A 21152-nucleotide genomic window follows, 5' to 3' on the forward strand; every position below is an offset into this window, starting at 1 on the left:
GGACTAACTCAAAGCAAAACTAGAACTAAACTCAATACAAAAGACAGCAGGCAGCGGCAACCCTTGAACCACATAATAAACAAACAAATACTACATCACCATTTGTTAAAACACATCTTTAATAAGATACGTGCAAAACTTTAAAAGGCTGCATACCTGAGGCGTCTCTCACGCCCGGTCATTCATTCCCCAAGATCCACACAATCACTCCAGTCTTCAATTAGAGACCCTATCAAACAAAATACATTTAAAACCCAAACCAAAAGATAAAAAATCAACATATGAAAATATTCACTGGATTAGATCATCAGACGCCTCTCAAAACCAGGCGTGTGGGCCCAGCAATCACTCTGGCTAAGCTACAGGAAACTGGCATCTCCCTGGCAAACAGCCGCTTCCTTTTTAAGGAGAGGGCGACACCCTGTGGTGTCCTATGTTACACTTAGAAAGCAAACATGATCAAATGTCCATTCTTGGCCGCTGCTTTGCAACAACAACCATGTTATATATTTTTTTCAAAGGCACATATGACTCTGCCACCGGCCAATGAGACGGCGACCAAACAAAACCTCTCTTAACAACATTGTCATCATGCTGTGTGTTGCAGGCTGTACACGAAGGGGAAAGCTGCAGCAGCAGACCAGCAGTTACAGGGCAGGTGATCAAGTCAGATGCACATAATACGTTGTACATATTATGTGTCTTTTTAATTTGTCATTTTGCATATGTGGAGTAATTTATTTTTATTTTATTGGTATTGTTAAATGTACGAAGGACTTTCAACGGAAACAAGACCGCAAGGGCTTTTTTGAAATGCTCCTCTTAGACAGGATGTTGAACTGTACTTGTACTGTAATACATGCTACTGTTTGACTGTACTTGTACTCTAACATTCTAATAAATATATTCATCATCATCATCATCATGCTCCCTTGTTGGGCGAGGTGTTGTCTGAGAGAGTTCGGAGCCCAGCTCTCCAGTCTCTAGCAGTTAGACTCCTTTTCATCGACAGGGAAGTAGCCATCCTTCGTGGGAAGCGACTTCTGATGGAGCGTTTCGCCTTCTGCTGCCAAGACGGCCTGCAATCTCTCCTGTTCCTGCATCGTCTTCGGTAGCTCGATAGAAGCAGTGGTCAAGAGAACGAGGCGCTGGAAACACAATATTCCCAAAGCAAAGGAAGACTTGTAATATGCTGTACATCTATATTCAGATTTACAGGTTAAACCTGATACCAGCAGTCGCTCCTCAGCTGCAGTTCACTTACTATTGAAGTTTAAAAAGAATGTTTCTGTGTTGGCGAGCTAGGAAAGGCTACCTGTCTCAGCGTTCCTGGGGTGGAGTACAGCTTCACTGCCATCCACACAGGGATACACAGCATGGAGGACAGGGCCAGGATCCAGCCGATGGCATTGCCCCACCACGGGTATACATATTTGTTGTTGTACTTCAGCGGCGAGTACTTGATTAAGGCGAAAACAAAGGTTCCCTGAGAAGCGAGACAAAAACACTTTACGGTTCTGATTATATTTTTCATACTAAAATATCTACAATAGTATAAAATAATTCATGAAAATAGCAACAAGCTGTAACGTGAATGCTCTTTATAGATACACAAATATAGGCAATATTCAAACGAGAAAAGCACTGAGAGAGTTCAGACCTCCTCTGAGCAGCTCATTCCCCTCGTAATTAGATTTACACCGTCCACATGGTGATCTGGATCATCACCAAAAGGTTCTACATTGTTCTTGGTGTTTTTACACACCAACCACAAAAAGTAAAAGTGAATCAGAGTTGATGTGTATTTTTAACAAATTTCTTGATAAAGGGAGTTTTCAATGTTACAATTGTATATGTTTTCCTGACCTCATTCTGGATCAGATCCAGATGAGATAGAGATCCCCACCCTACATGACTGTGTCAAATTCAATAAACATTGGTCAATAATCAATGGAGATATTGAGGAACAAATATTGAAGCTCTATTGACTCTAATGCTCCTGAAGATTTCAAAGTGATCCAGAATCCAGGATCTCTTCTGGATCATCACCAAAATGTAATCATCTGTTATCTGTTCCTGGTAACATTAACAATTGTTTTTAATTATCTTGCTATCAGAAAGGCAAACAAATCAACGGCGGCAGTGACACACAACCTCCTCGGAGGAGGGAATTGTTTGCTCTTTGAAATGCATTTTCAACACTGACCAGCAGAGGGTGATCTTCTATTAGGAAAGTGACGGAGATGTGTTTAAAAACCCACCAAGCATATTGTAGGGGTGAAGAAGAGCCAGCAGTACTTAATGACAGGGCCAGGGCGATAGCCAATCATGTCCTCTATGTTGTCATAGAAACGGTCTACTCCTGTGAACAAGAAGTGAGTTCTCGTGCAATAAATTTCATGACAGATGAAATTGCTACTTAGAAATCAGCTAGATGTGTCACTTTTGCACATGAAATTGCACTAACATTCTCATCACTCAGTCTCATGCCTGAAGGAAAAACACCTGTTCAATTGGAATTATCGTCCGATTGTAGGAGGGAGAATAAAAACTGGATTAAAAAAAAAATCACTTCATGCTTTACCAAATAGCCAGAATGACAAACTCACCATAAACCCAAGCGATGCAAACAGTCTCAAAGAGAGCTACGAAGAGCAGGCACATCCCACTGGCTGCATAGTAGTCAAAGAGCTGGAAGACATACATGCCCCCCTGTGGAGACAGGCAGCGGGACATGACTCTGTAGGGTTAACGAGTGAACATCACCTCCCCGAGAGTGTGATGGACAGGAAGGAAGAAATCTGTGCAGAGGCCATTCTCCTCTGCCGCATCATCACCAGTCAGACAATGATGTTTATTACATTAAATGTGTGCAATCAGAAAACAAAGCCAAAGTGATGGCGCCCTACCAGAAAACACACCTGTGTTTGAATCGGAGTTTGTCCACTTTGAAGACCGTGAGACGCAGAGGGTGTTTCACATTACAATTTCAAACCAATTGCCTTATTTAACAACATAAAATAGTGTAGCAATAGGAGATGAAACCGACCTGTTTGCGTTTCTTCTCACTTCTTTTAATATAGCTGATGCTTTGGATTTCAATCTGAGTTTTTATTCACATTATGTAGTGACTTAGGAGACCGACCTCTGTCAACATGATGAGCCCGATGAGGAAGAACACCACAGCCACCGCCAGGATGAAGAGCTCCCTACGGTTCTTACGCCGGAAGGTTGAGGGGTACATGTCTACTACGGACGTCACCAGGCTCTCCACACTTACAAACTGATCAGGACACACATAATACACGTCAGGTGTATTTGTTTGACCGATACATGTTTTAATGCTTTAATATTCTGCTGGTCTCACCTGACTGTCCAGTCCTAGAAAGACAATCATAATGAAGAAGCAGCAGGCCCACAGAGGAGAGAAAGGCATCATGGATACAGCGCGAGGGTAGGCTATGAAGGCCAGACCCGGACCTGAGTCAGACAAATTAAAAGTCCCTTTATGAGTTATAGTCCATCAGAAACATCTCTAAAGACACAGAGGCCAGTGAGAGGCTTAAGGAAATCAATGAAGTCAAACTTTGAATTGGGTTTTCTGTCTCAATTATTCAACCAAAACTAATTTAGTCAGTTCAGTTCAGTTCAGTTCAGTTCAGAGCTTTATTGTCCCACAAGGGGAAATTTGCTTTGCAGCAGAGGTCACAACAACAACAATAATACCACAGGACGACATGGAACATGTAAAGTAAAACAACAATAAAAACAACCTTAAAAAAATAAAAAATAAATCTGTCCTATCTCTGGGATGGAGGCCCTAATGAATAACAGTCATAATAATGATCAATGGTGTGAATGCATTAAAGAAAAACCAACCAGATTCAGCCACTTCTGAGATGTGCAAATTCTGCTCGTAGGACATGAAACCCAGGATGGAAAAGACGGCGAATCCTGCAATAAAACTCGTAGCACTGTTCAGGAAACAGAGGCAAAGGCAATCCCTGGAAATAACAAAGACATCATTTCACAATTATTTTGAGCAACTGCTGGTTTATTTTAAAGCTGTTGAAATGACTTCTGTCCTTTCCTGTAGCAGTTGTTGTTATATTTGTTGTAGCTTCCCAGCGCGGTAAGAGAACTCATGCAGATAGCGAACGAGAAGAAGATCTGAGTGCCAGCGTCCATCCACACCTTAAGATGGATGCGAGGAAAAGTCATTAAACACGGGGAAAAAATTTAAACAAAAACACCCCAGAGAAACAGAAAACATGCAAACGGTTCCCAGGTCATGTCACAGATGCGTATCGCTGCCATGATGATGTTCATTCATTTTCTTTTCCGCTTTGTGGGTCACGGGAGTTGCTGGAGCCTATCCCAGCTTGCTATGAGCGAGAGGCGGGGTACACCCCGAATGCATCGCCAGCGCATCACGGGGACATACGGAGACAGACAACCATTCACACACACACTCATTGCTTTGGTTTAATGTGAAATTATTGTGTACGACTCTGGAGCTGTCTCCCTCAGATACAGATCAGGATCTGGATCAAGTTGCACAAACTAGTGAAACATCATGAGCTGTTAACACCTGGGTTCAATGCGATGCATCAAATGACGCTTCATCTGCTTGAGAGATACTTACTTTGGCCTATAGTTACCTCTGAGGGAGGTTATGTTTTTGGCTGTTTGTTTGTGTTTGATTGTTAGCAGGATTACAGAAAAACCCCTGGATGGATCTTGATTGAAATAAATCTGAAGATTGGTCTAATTTAGATCCCATTAAATTTTGATAGCAATCCGGATACCCGTCTGGATATAAAAAAGAATCCGGATTTCCCCCATTTACTTATAATGGAGGTTTTTTTAAATAAATAAATCAGATCTTGTTAAATGTTATTTCAATTCATTCAAATATCACAGTCATAAAGGAGTCCGCTATGCACTATCTTGGAATATGTCTTCTGGATCTGATCCAGAATGAGGTCAGGAAAAAATATAAAAATGTAACATTGAAAACTCCATTTATGGATTCAAAAATGAGTGAAAAAAACACATCAACTTTGATTCACTTTTACTTTTCATGGTTGGTGTATGAAGATGTCAAGAACAATTTAGAATCTGTTTGTGATGATCCAGATCATCATGTGGACTGTAAATCCAGTTAGGAGGGGAATAAGCTGCTTGGCGGAGGATTGCGCGATTGCGATTGATATGAAACAATTCAGGAACGTCACCTTCTTCAAATGTTGAGCATGGTGAGGGTGACTGTATAAGCAGGGCTGGTATTACAGGACACTCACACCTGAAAGCAAGCAAATCTTCCGGCCTACCTGCGGGTCAGACAGGCGTTGAAGGTCGGGGTAGAGGTAGAAGTAGATTCCTCCGGAGGCTCCTGGCAGGGTGACCCCTCTGATCAGAAGAATCAGTAGCATAGCATAGGGGAAGGTAGCTGTGAAGTAAACCACCTGAAGAGAAACGGCATCACCTCCTCATCACACACTTGTCTCCAACGTAGCAAAGACAAAACTCAAATGTGTGTTTGAGCTCAAATTTTCAGTTATGTGGTGTCAATTCTGCAAGAATAGATGGATCTAAAGCTTCTCAGAAATGTTCCTGAATGAATCATGAATGGAGTAGAGGTTCCACCTTTCCGGTAGACTTGACTCCCTTCCAGATGCTGAAGTAGCACATAACCCACGCAATGGCCAGACAGATGACGAGGTCCCAGTTCAGAGACCCGAGGTCATGAATTCCTGATGATATCCTCAGAACTCGTCTCCTGTGGGACGCACAAAAGGCATTTTTAGCTGGGGTCTAAAAATGTGCTTTTTTTAAAGTTGGATATAGTGTAAAAATCATGGACTGTATTTGTAACAGAAAAATGTTGAATAGTTTGTGAACTTGTTCAAAATTATGGAATGTGGTGAGGGTAAAACAAAAAACAAATAAAAAGGCACTTACTCCCAGAACTCAATAACAGGAGAGGTGGCGTTCACATGGAGATCCATGGAGCTGTTTCCCTTCTGGAATGTCACACAGGAATCTTGAATGAAGGACCAAGAAAAATGAAAACAACTTAAAATCCTGTGATTTTTTTTTTTAAACGCTTTCTCGAAAGATTTTGGCACTAAAGACGTTAAATAGCATTCATTATATGTCATTCAGTCCAAAACTAAATTCGATTTTCCAGTATTTACAGATTTCCCCATACTAATTTCCACAACAAAGTGGCAAATATACCTGTAGCAAAAGATACTCGCTAAATTTTCCAAGATTCACAAAACCATACAGGGGTGTCGAAAATAAGGGTGCAAATAGATTTACCGTCTGAACATAGAGCGGACCCCCAAGATAAATGGTTCGATTGAGCAAATAGCATGCTAGCATTTAAATGGTAACCTCCTAATGGTTAACAAATGTTTATGTTTACCATTTTGGTTTTGGGTAATAGCACGTTAATATTTTTTTTATAGCACTTCACATTACAGCAACAGCTTCCACAGCAACTTGGTCATAAACAACGATATCCAATTTAAACACTTAAATATTTAAAAATAACTTTTTGATGTTTTGTTTGGTGCTAGCATGCTAAGGTTTGAAGACATTTGGACAAGAGCCAATGTATCGAGTCGGGTCACCCTGACCAGGTGTCTAACAGAGGCCTGGTGGTTCTCCGTCTCACCTGTATTCCACGTGTTGTTGCAGGAAGCCCAAGGCAAATCCCAGGTGAAGGAGTTGTATAAGAAGAAAATGGCCCAGGCTAACACAATGATGTAGTAGATGTTAAGCAGAGCGACAATGACCTGAGTGGCATAACCCAGTCCTGCAAGAAGCACATCGAGTTTATTACTGTTTGAAAAAAATGAATAGAAATACAGATAGAACTGGATTTCAGGGAGTGACTGAACAAAAAAAAATTAAATGCACGCATCGACTTGGACGCATACAGACACAGATATACAAGATGAACACAATTACGCAGAGTTTACATGTCATAAGTGCATCACACACACACACACATAGCTGAAATTCCTCTTTCATCCCACACTGATGTCCAGACATAGTTAGATGTTCTGACTGCGTCCTCATAAATCTGCTTGCGTGTTGTGTTTTGCAGCGAAGCTCATGGTTCCAAGATCATTACATATTCATAACACCATGAAGATGTTACAGAACACAGGAATCAGAATCAGAAGTAGTTTATTGCAATTGTCAATGAGGGTTCACAGACTAGGAATCTTTCTCTGTGAAGTTGTGCAACATGCAACAGTAATGACTGAAGTTACAAAAACATACAAGTACAGAACATATCACAAAAACAGCAGCATCAGAAGTGGATCCACAGATGTGTATTAGCAGCAGTAAAACTAATATAATCACACAGTGGAAACAGAACAGTGCAAGTTACCGGTAGTAAAATGTTCATGAGTCCGAGAAAGAATAATTAAGTGTTCATGAGTCTTACAGCCGAGGGGAAGAAGCTGTTCTTATGGCGGGAGGTTCTGGTCCGGATGGACCGTAGTCTCCTGCCTGAGGGGAGAGGGTCAAAGAGTCCAGGTCCAGGGTGAGAAGGGTCGGCTGTGATCCGACCTGCACGCCTTCGAGTCCTGGAGACATACAGATCCTGGAAGAGATGGCAGGTTGCAGCCGATCACCTTCTCCGCAGCATCCCCTGTGGGGATCCAGTGCTGATAGTCCGCGTGTCCGAAACCGTATTCCCCAGCCGCACATGCTGCCTCCGGTCCGTCAGAAAGTCCCCGCTCACCATCGTGTAACAGTGGTCCAACTTGCTCTCCTCTCTGGTGGAGCATTTAATAAACTGAATAAACTGTCTGTATTTGGGAAGTTCCTGGCCCAGATTTCCTTTGTTAAAATTTCCAAGGACAATAACAAGAGAATCAGAGAAAGTCCGTTCCAAACACATACAAACAAAATATTTTCCACGGGTGCACGTTGAGCCTCGTGCACGTCGGCGGGATGGAAACAGCTGCCAGGATCAATGAAGCGAGCTCACATGGGGAGTAACATGGTTTACACTTTACAGTATATGAAGAAATATTCCAGAGCAGGAGAACAGTGTTGAGCGATTGCGTCGGTGCACCAGCCGTTATTAATGTAGAAACAGACTCCACCGCCTTTAGTTTAGCCGGAGAGCAGCGGGTCAAGATCTGTGCCTAGGAGGCGGAAACCCTGCAGCTGTAGCGCGCTGTCCGGGATCTTTACGTCTCCGTAAAGCACAAAACAGAAGAGAAAGAAAAGTCCTCATTTCTCCTCATCAGCAGCGCCAGCTCGTCCATCTTGTTGCTGAGAGAGCGGACGTTTGCGGAGTCGGACGAGAGCACCGATACGCTTCCCTCTTCTCCGGCGTCTCACTCGTTTGCCAAAACATGGACTAATTCCGCAGCAGAAACTAAAAAGATGGGTAAAAGGTCCGTGGGAGTAGTTGACCTAAATTTTAGTAGCTCTTCACGGATGTAAGAGCACGCAGAGACACAATTAACATGAAAAAACACACAACACTGAGCGCACGAGAGCACCAGGGCGACCGTAGGAGGAGCCATCCGGAAATGCTATTTGTCTTGGTAAATGGATGCTAAATTTCGACTTGTTTAAAAAAAAAATCATTAAGCATCCTTAAAACTATCATTTTTGGAAGAAAGATGGGTGGGTTACCTTCAAACAATGGGCAGATTTTCCTCCAGGCGGTGATACCACCCTCACTGGTGTACTGGCCCACAGATGTTTCCAGTAAGAAGAGTGGGATGCCACAAGCAATCATGAAGATGAGGTACGGGATGAAGAAGGCGCCTGTACATAAGGGGAATGGAACAGTTCACTCAGGCAGCTTCCATGTGCTCTCAAGCAGTATGGAATAACAGAGACAAATGACCTGAGCTGCTCTGATTTAATAACATATTTAACATGGAGTGTTAATTAGATCATTTTCATAACATATTAGTCAACGTAATCTGGAATCACTCATGTAATTTATCATTAACTTTTCTCAATCATCTCAGATGTTTAACTGTCAAAGAAAAAGAAAAAAAGTAGCTTCGAGAGTTTTTGAATTTTTGGTTGTAAATATTTTGGGTCTGTTTTACAGGGAAACTGCGGTTATGCATCCAAGTCAATAAGACTAAAATCAGACATTTTGGTGTTGAAGGAGACAAAGTAAATAAACCAGCAATGAGTACTCACCTCCTCCATTTTTATAACACAGGTAGGGGAAACGCCAGACGTTCCCCAGGCCGATAATTGTTCCAACCACCGACAGAACAAATTCTAGTTTGTTGCCCCACTGACCCCTGTCCATCATCTTCTCCTCGGTATTGGACACAATGTCCAGTGGCATGCTGTGTCCATTGAAGGGATCTCTCTGTGATAAGTTATCCATGTCATCTTTGCTCCCTTTACGTAAAATAAATGACATTTTAAGTACAAAGAGGAAATGGGGCAATATGCAGCATCATGAAGCTGAACAGGAACAGAAAACAGATCCTTTGATGAAGACTTAATGCATCTCAGCAAGTGTCATAATAACTATCATACTTAATCATTATCCCTTGTGTTTATTTGTATTGTTTTGACCTGCAGTGAGAGTTAAAATAAGAACAAGGGGCCCTTGAAAATATTATCATAATACCATACTAAGCACTGTCCACACAGCGGTCGACTTGACAAGTGACCGCAAGGCTAAACCGGAGACCGTTACATACTACAACAGCACCAAGCTTGAAGTAGATGTGCTTGATCGAATGGCGAGGAAATACTCATTGAAAGCACCACGAAGATGGCCATTAGCGGCGTTTGATAATATTCTTGACGTGGCTGCCAAAAATGCTTCGATCGTGTTCAGGAATTGCACCAATGAGATGCTGTCATGGAGGAACTTCATTATGTGAGTCGTAAATGAACTTTGCTCCGGACACATGACAGCAAAAGCCAGACAAATGGCAGTGCGAGAGCCCCGGCTGGAGCAGCAGAAGATGGAGAAGAGAAGTCGGTGCCAAGGGCAAAGAAACTGTAAGAAAAAAGGACACTTGTGTCAAATGTCACACGGTGGTGTGTGGGAGGTGCAGGTTACCTGTGCTGACTGTGAGTCATAAGCAAAACCAATATGCATGGCAACAGCAGAGTGCCTTCAGCTGGATGGCAGCTCTCACAGCATTTTTGAATGTTCATAATTGTTAATAATTATCATTGTTAAGGTCAAATGATGACACAAACCTGTTTTGAAAGCAGGATACATTTCTTTTGTTTTTCACAGAGATAATTGTTACAGTTTGAGTTGGCGTCAATTAAATAAATAAAACACTCAATCTTTATAGTTTTCATTTAGTGGCAGAAAAAAGGACACTTGTGTCAAATGTCACACGGTGGTGTAGGTTACCTGTGCTGACTGAGTCATAAGCAAAACCAATATGCATTGCAACAGCAGAGTGCCTTCAGCTGGATGGCAGCTCTCACAGCATTTTTGAATGTTTATAATTGTTAATAATTATCATTGTTATGGTCTAATGACAACACCAACCGGTTTTTAATGTTTATAATAGTTAATTATCATTGTTATGGTCAAATTATTTGTTTTGTTTTTTACCCTCACCACATTCCATAATTTTGAAAGCAGGATACATATGTTTTGTTTTTCACAGAGATAATTGTTGCAGTTTGAGTTGGCGTGCGTCATTGCAGAGACGTTATGTTGTGTCAATTAAATGAATAAAACACTCAATCATTATAGTTTTCATTTAGTGGCCTGAGGTTTTATACCTATTCCACCTATTTTTTCTTAGATCATTATAACAATAATCGAAATTATATACAAATAATGTCCGAGCAGTCAAAATGACTGCTATGGTCATTCTAGTAGTTGCAGAATTCTGGTAGACCGAGTGTTAAAAGCTAAAGAAAACAGTGTTTATGTTGTAAACAACAAAGCAAAGGCAATGTTAAAATGTTCAGGATGTAAAAAGGTATACAGCACTTTAATGTTTATAAGCTGTCAGACACTTACTAGCTAATTGAAGAAGCATGTCTTTAGCTAAAAGGAAGAGATGTAGTAGTAGGTATAGTGGACTACGAGTGCCACAATGCTTCCGGGTATCTGATTAAAGATGTTACCAATGAGAGTCCACCGTGTCCCGTGTCCTCATTACACTGTGTTCACACAAAACAACATTAAATATTTACCTTGCGACTGTTTCTTTTCTTCTTCCATCCGTTTCTTGTTTCGTTTTTCGCCACCTGACGGATAAATTCTCTCTGACATGATGACGAGTGATGATCGCAGATAGCTGCCCAGATTTACCGGTTTGCGCTGCAGTTTTCACGAGGCACCACAAATTGACAAGCAACCGCGACTGACGAGCATCAGAGGCTTAATCCCGCCTTCCTAATGAAATGGCTGGGATTGACCAGGTGGAAGACTGACGCTGCAATGAATGAGCAGGCTGCAGCCGGAGGGCGTGGCCAGGAGTCCAGGTGACCACACATATTGGAGCAAGAATTTTCCCACAATGCGTTGCGGGCGGCCGTACTTGTAGGGTTTACCCACTCAGTGTTGTTGATCGTTCATCCACAGTAGACATGGTCGGGGTGGCGTAAGGTGCAGCCATGGTCCCGTTCTCCGTCCCACAATCAGCCCTCTGTCTCATGGGGATGTCACCGAGGTGTCACACATGACAGGAAATAGTGAGCGATCACTGATGGATCATTATTTGTTGGTCCACACGCAAGCCACAATACTTGACGTGACAATCCATCGGTTAATGTTTTTGCACTTCACGTCCATTGCACTACGGGGCCACCCACCAAATGTAAAAGTGTTTTGCGTTTTGTTAATTTGTTTTCTGAAATGTAATTTTTTTTCGGGATTTGTTAATTTGTTTTCTAAAATGTAAATTTGTTTTATGCTTTGTTTACTCCCTCGAATGACCATCAAATTGGCTGCATGCTTTTTACAGGACGTATCATATGTCACTCTTTCCTACTTTGCCGCACTCTTTCTCCTGTGCTATTGTCTGTGTGCTTTTTAGGCTCTGTGAATATAAAACCTAGTTTTAGCTTCACTCTAAACCCAAGAGAGGCGAAAATGACAAGTAAAAAGAAAATAAAAGTTATGGAGTCTTTAGCCTTGCTTCAGAGCCTTGGTGAGGAAGACTGACGGAGGAGCAGGTTCAGAGAGTGATGTCTCTTGGTGTTTGGAAGAAGCTTCAATTAGCTCCGAGTAATAGAGGAATCATTTTAGAGATGCCCCCTAGCAAAGAAAAAGACAAATGGAAACATCCCATCAGCTAATTTTCAAGGTATGAGACCTACATGAGGACTCCTTATTATCATCATTATTATTATGCTATATTTCTGTAATGTAAGCCTCTGCTACTTTTATGTGATCTTGTGAGCTTCTTAGCCTTTACTTAGGTATTGCAGGGATCCTTCAAATAATTTACAAAACAGAATGATTTTCTGATACAGCTTTTTGGTCCACATTTCTGCACTACAGAGGTGCTGAAATGTGGCAGTGCAACAGTCCATCAATGCAAACCAAGGAAAAATATCCCCATACTAAGCGCTGTCCACACAGCGGTCGACTTGACAAGTGACCGCAAGGCTAAACCGGAGACCGTTATATACTACAACAGCACCAAGCTTGAAGTAGATGTGCTTGATCAAATGGCGAGGAAATACTGAATGAATATATTTATTAGATAGAATGTTAGAGTACAAGTACAGTCACACAGTAGCATGTATTACAGTACAAATAAAGTCAAACATCCTGTCTAAGAGGAGCATTTTAAAAAAGGCCCTTGCGGTCTTGTTTCCGTTGAAAGTCCTTCGTACATAAATCATGCACAATTAACAATACAAATTTAACAATACAAATAAAAATAAAACCAATATTCAATAACTCAATTGATGCAACGTAACATTAGAAAAACAAAAATAAAGTGATTTTACACCGCCAATGCAAACTAACAATTAATCTAAAATAAATTACACCACTGATGCAAAATGACAATGAATGACAATAAATTACATAAATTCCAATAAATTACTAAGGCAATTAATATGTGCAACGTAGGTGGACAAAAGAAAAGGGAAGGGGGGGGGGGGTGGTTGATCCGGAGAGAGTCGTGATGACTATCTCCGTTTCTGTCCCCCTAAAAGGTGTATTTTTAGGGCCGTTTTGAAGGAGGCCAAAGAGGTGCATGTTTTGAGGGCGGGAGTCAAACCGTTCCACCCTTGGGTGGCCGTATTGTAAAAAGATGATTTACCCATGTTAGTCCTATAGGAGGGGGTAATCAGGTTGTTGTTTGAGCTCCCTCTAGTGTTGTGGCTGTGGGTGTCACTAAATCTGTGGTGTTCCGTCAGGTATGCAGGGATTGAGGGGACTGAGGGCAGAGCTGCAGTGACTATTTTAAATGCCAATCCCATTTTGAGCCGTTTAACCCTGTCTTCTACCCAGAGCCATTTTAGGCTAGCAAAATGTCCAGGAAGAAGGTGGGTCATGGGCCCCAGATTGAGGAGTAGCCAAATCAGTTTGTTTTGGGAGGTTTGGAGCCTGGTTTTCAGGGACATTTTGATGTTTGAATACCAGGAGGTGCTAGCATAGTCAAAGAGGGGCTGGACGAGGGCTCCAGCAAGCGTCCGGAGAGCACTTTTGTTGACAAAAGCAGACATTCTGCCCAAAAATCTTGTTCTTTGATTGACTTTTTTGATCACCTTAGTTGCCATACTATCGCCAGACAGGTATTTGTCAAGAACACAGCCCAAATAGGCAATCTCTTCTTTGCTGGAGATTACTGTATTATCGACTGTGACCTTGAAATCATTAACATTTATCTCACGTAGAGAGTGTTTAGACCCAAAAAGAATCAATTCGGTTTTACCAAGATGTAGTGACAGTTTTTTATCCGTAAGCCAAGTACGGATTCTGGTGACCTCAGAGCTGAGAGCCTCCTCAACCTGCACTTTGTCCTCTCCCGAAATCAGGAGTGCTGAGTCATCAGCAAACAGGAACAATTTGCAGTTACAGGCAGCACTCATGTCGTTAATGTATAGGAGGAACAGTAACGGTCCTAGAATGCTACCTTGAGGAACCCCACAGCTCACCGGGAGGGACGAGAACAAGGTTCCATTTATGTCTACCATTTGTTCTTGTCCCTCTAGGTACGATTTCATCCAGTTTGTTGATGTGCTATCAAAACCAATCGCCCCTAGTTTATTCAATAAGATTGAATGGTTAACGGTGTCAAATGCCTTCTGGAGGTCCAACATGACCATGCCGCAGTATTTGCCCGAGTCTACTTCACGCTTGATGTAGTCGGTCAGATATATGAGGCACGTGTCAGTGGAGTGGGATGGTCTATTCATTGAAAGCACCACAAAGATGGCCATTAGCGGCGTTTGATAATATTCTTGACGTGGCTGCCAAAAATGCTTCGATCGTGTTCAGGAAATGCACCAATGAGATGTTGTCATGGAGGAACTTCATTATGTGAGTCGTAAATGAACTTTGCTCCGGACACATGACAGCAAAAGCCAGACAAATGGCAGTGCGAGAGCCCCGGCTGGAGCAGCAGAAGATGGAGAAGAGAAGTCGGTGCCAAGGGCAAAGAAACTGTAAGAAAAAAGGACACTTGTGTCAAATGTCACACGGTGGTGTGTGGGAGGTGCAGGTTACCTATGCTGACTGTAAGTCATAAGCAAAACCAATATGCATGGCAACAGCAGAGTGCCTTCAGCTTGATGGCAGCTCTCACAGCATTTTTGAATGTTCATAATTGTTAATAATTATCATTGTTAAGGTCAAATGATGACACAACCCTGTTTTGAAAGCAGGATACATTTCTTTTGTTTTTCACAGAGATAATTGTTACAGTTTGAGTTGGCGTGCGTCATTGCAGAGATGTTATTTTGTGTCAATTAAATAAATAAAATACTCAATCTTTATAGTTTTCATTTAGTGGCCTGAGGTTTTACATCTATTCCACCTATTTTTTCTTAGATCATCATAACAATAATCCAAATTATATACAGTGTTGTATATAATTTAAGGAGTAAAATGGGCTGGGTTGAAAGACTTGGGGAAAATTACGCGTTATGATGAGCGATCGTGAACGTCTCTGTAAACCAGGGGTGTCCAACTCTGGCCCGTGGGCCCAATTTGGCCCGCAGTGTAATTATATTTGGCCCGCGAGGCAATATAAAATTAATATTAGAGCTGGCCCGCCGGTACAGAACAGCACATTCACCGCTAATACTAGAAATCCCATAATACCATTTATTTTATTTGACGTTATTTATTTACACTGTTGTTTTATATATATTGTGGAAATTTTATTTTTCTTTTGATGTGACCTTATACATTGTTTACCAATTATTGTGCATTTTAATGTGCAAAAAACAAATTTTTGCGGCGTGCATGCACGGGTGGGGTGGGGGCCCCAGGGATTTATTGCTTGGAGTCCCAATAGACCCAATAGATCCCAATCCCAATAGATTTTCACATTTATTAGACTGTGGAAAAGTTTATTTTCATATTTACCTCAGAAGGCTGCAAAAAAACAAAAAAAACCATACAATTTCTATTTAAAATGCCATATTTTTATTTGAAATTCGATTTTGCATGTCTTCATGATTAAATTACAAAAGCGTTGCTTGTTCCATACTCATTGTTAACGCAAAACTTGTTTGGGACCATATTAAAGGTTCATTTATTCAAGGTTGGCCCATGGTTTTGATTCATTTGAAATTCTGGCCCACTGTGTATTTGAATTTGACACCCCTGCTGTAAACGCTGCCCACAAATATGGCTGGTTGCGTTGCATTGTGGGATACTGTTACGAAAAGGATGAACCCCTCTAATACCAAGCCAGAGGAAGCGAAGGCAGGGAGAGAGATGACAAATGAACCGCAAAACAATATTGCCAGCTGCAGCCGTAACAGGTATCTTTATACAGCATCCATGAAAAGTAAAAGTGAATCGGAGTTGATGTGCGTTTGTAACTAATTTTTGAGTGCATAAATGGGGATCAGATCCAGAAGACATTTTTCATGATAGTGTACTGTAAATTCTGGGTTATAAGCCACTACTTTTTTTCTAAACTTTATACACTGGAAATCCAGCTACAGCACGTAATCTTGGCATAAATGAATAAATAAATGGTGAGGAGCTGGAGATGCCAGCATGAAGAACTGAGTCTATGCAAGTGTAACCCGTGTAAGTGTAACATTCTGCATCTGCTACACAAGAAGACGACAAAAGCTTTCAGAGTTAATCATAGCAGATGGCCCGAGCTTGAAAACGTTCTCGAGGACTGGGTTAGCACACAGAGAGCAGACGGCCGCGATGTTTCCACTGTACAAATCAGGGCAAATCAAGGCATTCGCCACCAAGATGAAAATGGAAGATTTTAGAGGTGGACCATAGTAGTGTTTTAGATTCATGAAACAGAAAAGCCTGTACTTTATGTCAGCAGCTCCCTCCCGACTTTGAGGAGAAACTTGCTTCCTTCCGCACATTCACTCAAACAAAGATAGTGGAGAATTCCATCGGGCCAGATGACATCATAAATATGGATGAAGTACCTCTGACGTTTGACATGCCTCTCACCCGGACTGTAAATAAAAAAGGTGACTCCTCCGTCACACTGAAAACAAGCGGCCATGAGAGAACACATTTTACCTGTGTTCTGAGCTGCACAGCATCTGGACAAAAGATTCCACCCATGGCGATTTTTAAGCGGCTGACAATGCCAAAGGAAATCGTGGTGAAAGTCAATAAGAAAGGTTGGATGATGGAGAGCCTAATGAAGGAGTGGCTCAGAGTGTGCTACTCAAAGCGACCAGGGGGCTTGTTTCGGACAAAAAAAAGCATTGCTCGTTATGGACAGCATGAGGGCCCAAGTGACAGATTCAGTGAAAGCCGCCATCAAGAGCACGAACTCGACTCCAGCTGTAACTCTTGGGGGTACCACTAAATATTTACAGCCCCTGGACATCAGTGTGAACCGGGCATTTAAAGTGGCACTACGTGAGGAGTGGGAGGCTTGGATGACATACAGTGAGAAATCCTTTACCAAAACAGGCCGCATGCGAAGAGATCCTAAATGCATGGAGCCGTGTCAAAACATCAACCATCACCAACGGGTTCCGAAAGCTTGGACTACTGCGTGATGAAGAAGACAGTGTTAGGGTTTTTCCAAACCCTCCTCCAGTTATTTGTTCTCTTTCGTGGATGCATAATCAATGAGGAGAATGTGGGTCAAGATTAAGAGATGTATATAAACAGCAGATCAGTCACAGTTGGTTCGGAATCAGCGCTGATATTCAAACATGTTTGTCGTGGCCGCTCCATGCTTGAATGGAGAAACTTCCTGCGTCGTCATCTTTTCAGTCCATCCCCTGAAGGTGGGGCTTCGCCCCGGCCAATCTTAAACCCTGTTCATCTGTGTTATGTGATGTCACTAATGAGACGTTCATGAAAATCAGTGATAGCAATACAAAAACAAATGTAGTGTCTTCCTAGGGTAGTGGTGGCCTGTAATTGTGTTGTGGAATTCCATCAGGTATGGACATTCCCTACAACTTCCCCTGATGGGGTGACCCAACTGGGTCACATAATAAACTAAAGTGTGTTGTTCCCTAGATGAAGACCCCACAACCAGTCTACGAGAGCCCCTGCCCAGCGGATGGAATGGTATCGGGTAGTCACAGCCTGACAAAGCCTCAGGTCCCCTCCGGCTTCTCCATCCTTGGAGCCCCATCCCAGCAGGGTCTCCTGCTCCATCATCAGGTCGGCGGGGGCATAGCAGCCTCCCCCACCGCACGATCGATACAGCTGATTATAGCTGTATAGATTATGAGGGCTGGTGGTGATTTGCCTCAATCTGTCTCGGGTGCGTCCGGGGTGGCCACAGCCGATCCGCACGCCGCAGGTACTGGATCGACAAGCAGAAACAGATGTGCGTGATAAGGCAATTAAACAGGCACAGCAACATGACCCTCACACATGGTATACCACAGCCTCTACCTGTCATAAACATCCCATAACTAGTGATGGGAACTATGATTTTTTTTACTGAATCGGGTTTGAATGAGTCACTTACTAAAGTGAATCGATTCATTTGAGTCATTTGAGTCACTGAGTCAGTTACCCAGAAGCTGCGTAGAAATATACTGTGAATACAAGTTTCACCTGCTACCAATTGATGCTGCTAAAATGGCTGATTGAAACAGGGAAATAATAAATGTCATTGAGGGAAAAGAGGGAAAGATCAGGAGTTCTGAAAGGGAAAAAAAATATGTTTTTGTTCTATTTATTATGTTTCCGCCAATATTCCAAAAATATATTTTTTAATTTTAATTATATAATAAAAAGGCGGCATTAAATTGTTTCTGTTAAGTCCGGACACTAAAGTTTATCTTCAGAATAATCAGTGGACTAACTGACTGAATATCGATTTTACTTTAGTCTCTTATTGATCCTTGTGAGGCAAACAGAACGGGCGGGACAGCAGCCCCTCGGCTCCTGTGAGGATGGCCCCCCCCAGGCTCGAGTCGAGTGAAAGGGGGTTAGTGAGTCCGGACTCAGTGACTCGCTGTGCTGCGGGGAGGGGGGGTGTGAGCAACTCACTGAACCACTAGGTGCGTTTACATGGACACATTTAACCCGGTTAAAATCCTGATCGGAATAAAAATGCTTCATGGACACACCTTAACCGGAATAGTCTAACCCAATCCAGCCTGATCCGGTCACAATTCTATCCCGATCGAGAGGGGTGGTTTATACCGATTTGTGACCCGGTCAGGGCGCATGAAAACACTTATTCCGATGTATCGGTACAAGTCGTCCTTACTGCGCATGTCTGTGACGTCAGCTACACGTGCTACTGCTATTGCCGGAAGCTAGTTGAAGCAGAGCGAGCGAAAAGCACGGCGGGCGGAAGACAGAACTGTTCAATATCTGAGACAAACATGTTGCCGGAGACATTAAAGGAGGAAACTAAAAGTGCAAACGGGGAAAACGAGCGAAATAACGCTGACGTTTCAGGCAGAAAAGCGCGGAGCGATTATTTGTTTACAGCGGAAGTTGCTACGCTACGCTTCTTCTTCTACCATTTCCGGTGCTTTTGGTCAAACTGCGCATGTCAGAATATTCTGTTCCGATCAAAAGTGTGATGCGTGAACACGCAAATCCTAATCGGATCGGATTTTTAGGGTCCATGAACCCGGCGCATCGGATCACAATTTTACTCTGAACTCTGATCGGAATAAAGAAACTTTGTCCATGTAAATGCACCTACTCTCTTGTTGTGAGCGCAGCTGAGCTGATGCTAGCTTGTAGCGAGTGGGACGGTTCACCAGGGGAATGGGTAGTTCATTAAAAAAACATGGATCGATGCTTTTCTCACAATTACAGTGATTAACTCGACATGTTTCTACAAGGTATGTTAGAACAGCAGTAATATACTGATTGGTGTCCTCAGTTAGCTGTGCAGCTAACTAGCGGTAGCAGGGACGAGTCAGTGAACGACTCAGTGGGGAAGAAGAATCATGACTCATGATTCAGTAAAGTGAATCACGGGTTTTGAACGATTCGTTCAGGAATCGCACAACACTACCCATAACTGCATCTACTTAAGACACCGACATCGTATCCATTGGTTGGTCAATAAGTGTTTAAAATCTGGTTTGGATTGGAGTGTGTGTGTGCAAACGCTGACTCAGCAGTTTTTAAGTTTCAATCCAATATGGCCGCCTTCCTGTGTGTCTGGGGGCGTGGCCATAATATATATATTTTTTTGCCCTGACTTGACGCATGTGCGTACCGAATTTCGTGGCTGTCCGACAAAGTTGGCGTCGGACCCCCCTTAGGCTGCGCTCGTCAACTGTGTTTGTGGATGTCTGTGCGTGTGCGTGTGTGTTGTTTAGTGTCGGGGTGTGTGTGTGTGCTGTTGAGTGTCGGTGTGTGTGTGCGTGAGTGTGTTGGTCGTCCTCAACAGCATGGCAAAGTTGGATGCTGAGGGTTGACGAGCTGCGGTCGTCAACTTGTCGTCTTCTGCGTTGCAAAAGCAATAGCCCCTTACGCCTAGGATAGGCGCTCGGGCCTAAAAAGAATTTTAGCAAAAACAATATAACTTTTTTTCTGAGTGTGTGATTATTACACAAAATACATTTTCGGAATGGTCTCGACGAGGACTACGCGTCTGTGGGGGCACACAGACACACACAAACACGTTTGTGTGTGTCTGTATGTGTGTTGTTTAGTGTCAGGGTGTGTGCTGTTGAGTGTCGTGTGTGTGGGCGTGGGTGTGTTGGTCGCCCGATGGTTGACTCGCTGCGCTCGTCAACTTGTGTTTGTGTGTGTCTGTATGTGTGTGTTGTTTCGTGTCGGGGTGTGTGTGTGTGTGTTGTTGAGTGTCGTTTGTGTGGGCGTGGGTGTGTTGGTCGCCCGATGGTTGACTCGCTGCGCTCGTCAACTCGTGTTTGAGGATCTCTGTGTGTGTGCGTGTGTGTTGTTTAGTGTCGGCGTGTGTGTGTGTGCTGTTGAGTGTCGGTGTGTGTGTGCGTGAGTGTGTTGGTCATCCTCATGGCAACGTTGGATGCCGAGGGTTGACGAGCTGCGCTCGTCAACTTGTCGTCTTCTGCGTTGCAAAAGCAATAGCCCCTTACGCCTAGGATAGGCGCTCGGGCCTAATAAAGAATTTTAGCAAAAACAATATAACTTTTTTTCTGAGTGCCCGATTATGACACAAAATACATTTTTGGAATGGTCTCGACGAGGGCTACGCGTCTGTGGGGGCACACAGACACACACAAACACGAGTTGACTCGCTGCGCTCGTCAACTCGTGTTTATTAGGTAAAACATAATTCTTAGGATTTTTAAATGCTGCTTTAAAAGGAATTATATAATTTCTAAATTGTTCCTAAGTGTCTGTGAGGCATTATTCTGTATATAAAGCTCAGTCCACTGAGAAACAAATCGCCGTGCCCCTGGAAAGATGGGCTGTTGGTAACAGTTTTAAACTGAAAAGTTGTTAATGCCACGAGTTGATGTTTTTATCTAAACTGCAGTGATGAGCCAGATATTATATTCACCCATTTTAATTTTGAGAGAAATAAAAATCGAAATAATCCAATGGA

General features: G+C 42.7%; 1 protein-coding gene across 1 annotated transcript; it reads right to left on the reverse strand.

Annotated features, from left to right (window-relative positions):
- Nucleotides 1–983: 983 nt before the first annotated feature.
- LOC137893599 (sodium- and chloride-dependent GABA transporter 2-like) lies at nt 984–9409 on the reverse strand. The gene is made up of 14 exons (XM_068739010.1): nt 9202–9409; nt 8677–8811; nt 6686–6826; nt 5965–6046; nt 5650–5782; nt 5334–5468; nt 4079–4194; nt 3880–4004; nt 3368–3480; nt 3146–3283; nt 2610–2712; nt 2262–2362; nt 1316–1486; nt 984–1148 (listed from the first exon to the last, which is right to left on the reverse strand). The coding sequence occupies exons 1-14, from the start codon at nt 9395–9397 to the stop codon at nt 984–986; spliced, it is 1854 nt and encodes a 617-aa protein (XP_068595111.1). The 5' UTR covers nt 9398–9409.
- Nucleotides 9410–21152: the final 11743 nt, after the last annotated feature.

The sequence above is a fragment of the Brachionichthys hirsutus genome, chromosome 5, assembly GCF_040956055.1.
Source record: "Brachionichthys hirsutus isolate HB-005 chromosome 5, CSIRO-AGI_Bhir_v1, whole genome shotgun sequence".
Lineage (NCBI taxonomy): Eukaryota > Metazoa > Chordata > Actinopteri > Lophiiformes > Brachionichthyidae > Brachionichthys > Brachionichthys hirsutus.

Bases quoted from the DNA above. Each gene is read 5' to 3' on its own strand.
- LOC137893599 (XM_068739010.1), bottom strand. From the start codon at position 9,397: ATGGATAACTTATCACAGAGAGATCCCTTCAATGGACACAGCATGCCA. The intron at 6,047-6,685 runs GTGAGACGGAGA...CCTTCATTCAAG, and splicing joins CAACAACACGTGGAATACAG to ATTCCTGTGTGACATTCCAG. The intron at 3,481-3,879 runs GTTGGTTTTTCT...TGTCTGACTCAG, and splicing joins CTCAGAAGTGGCTGAATCTG to GTCCGGGTCTGGCCTTCATA.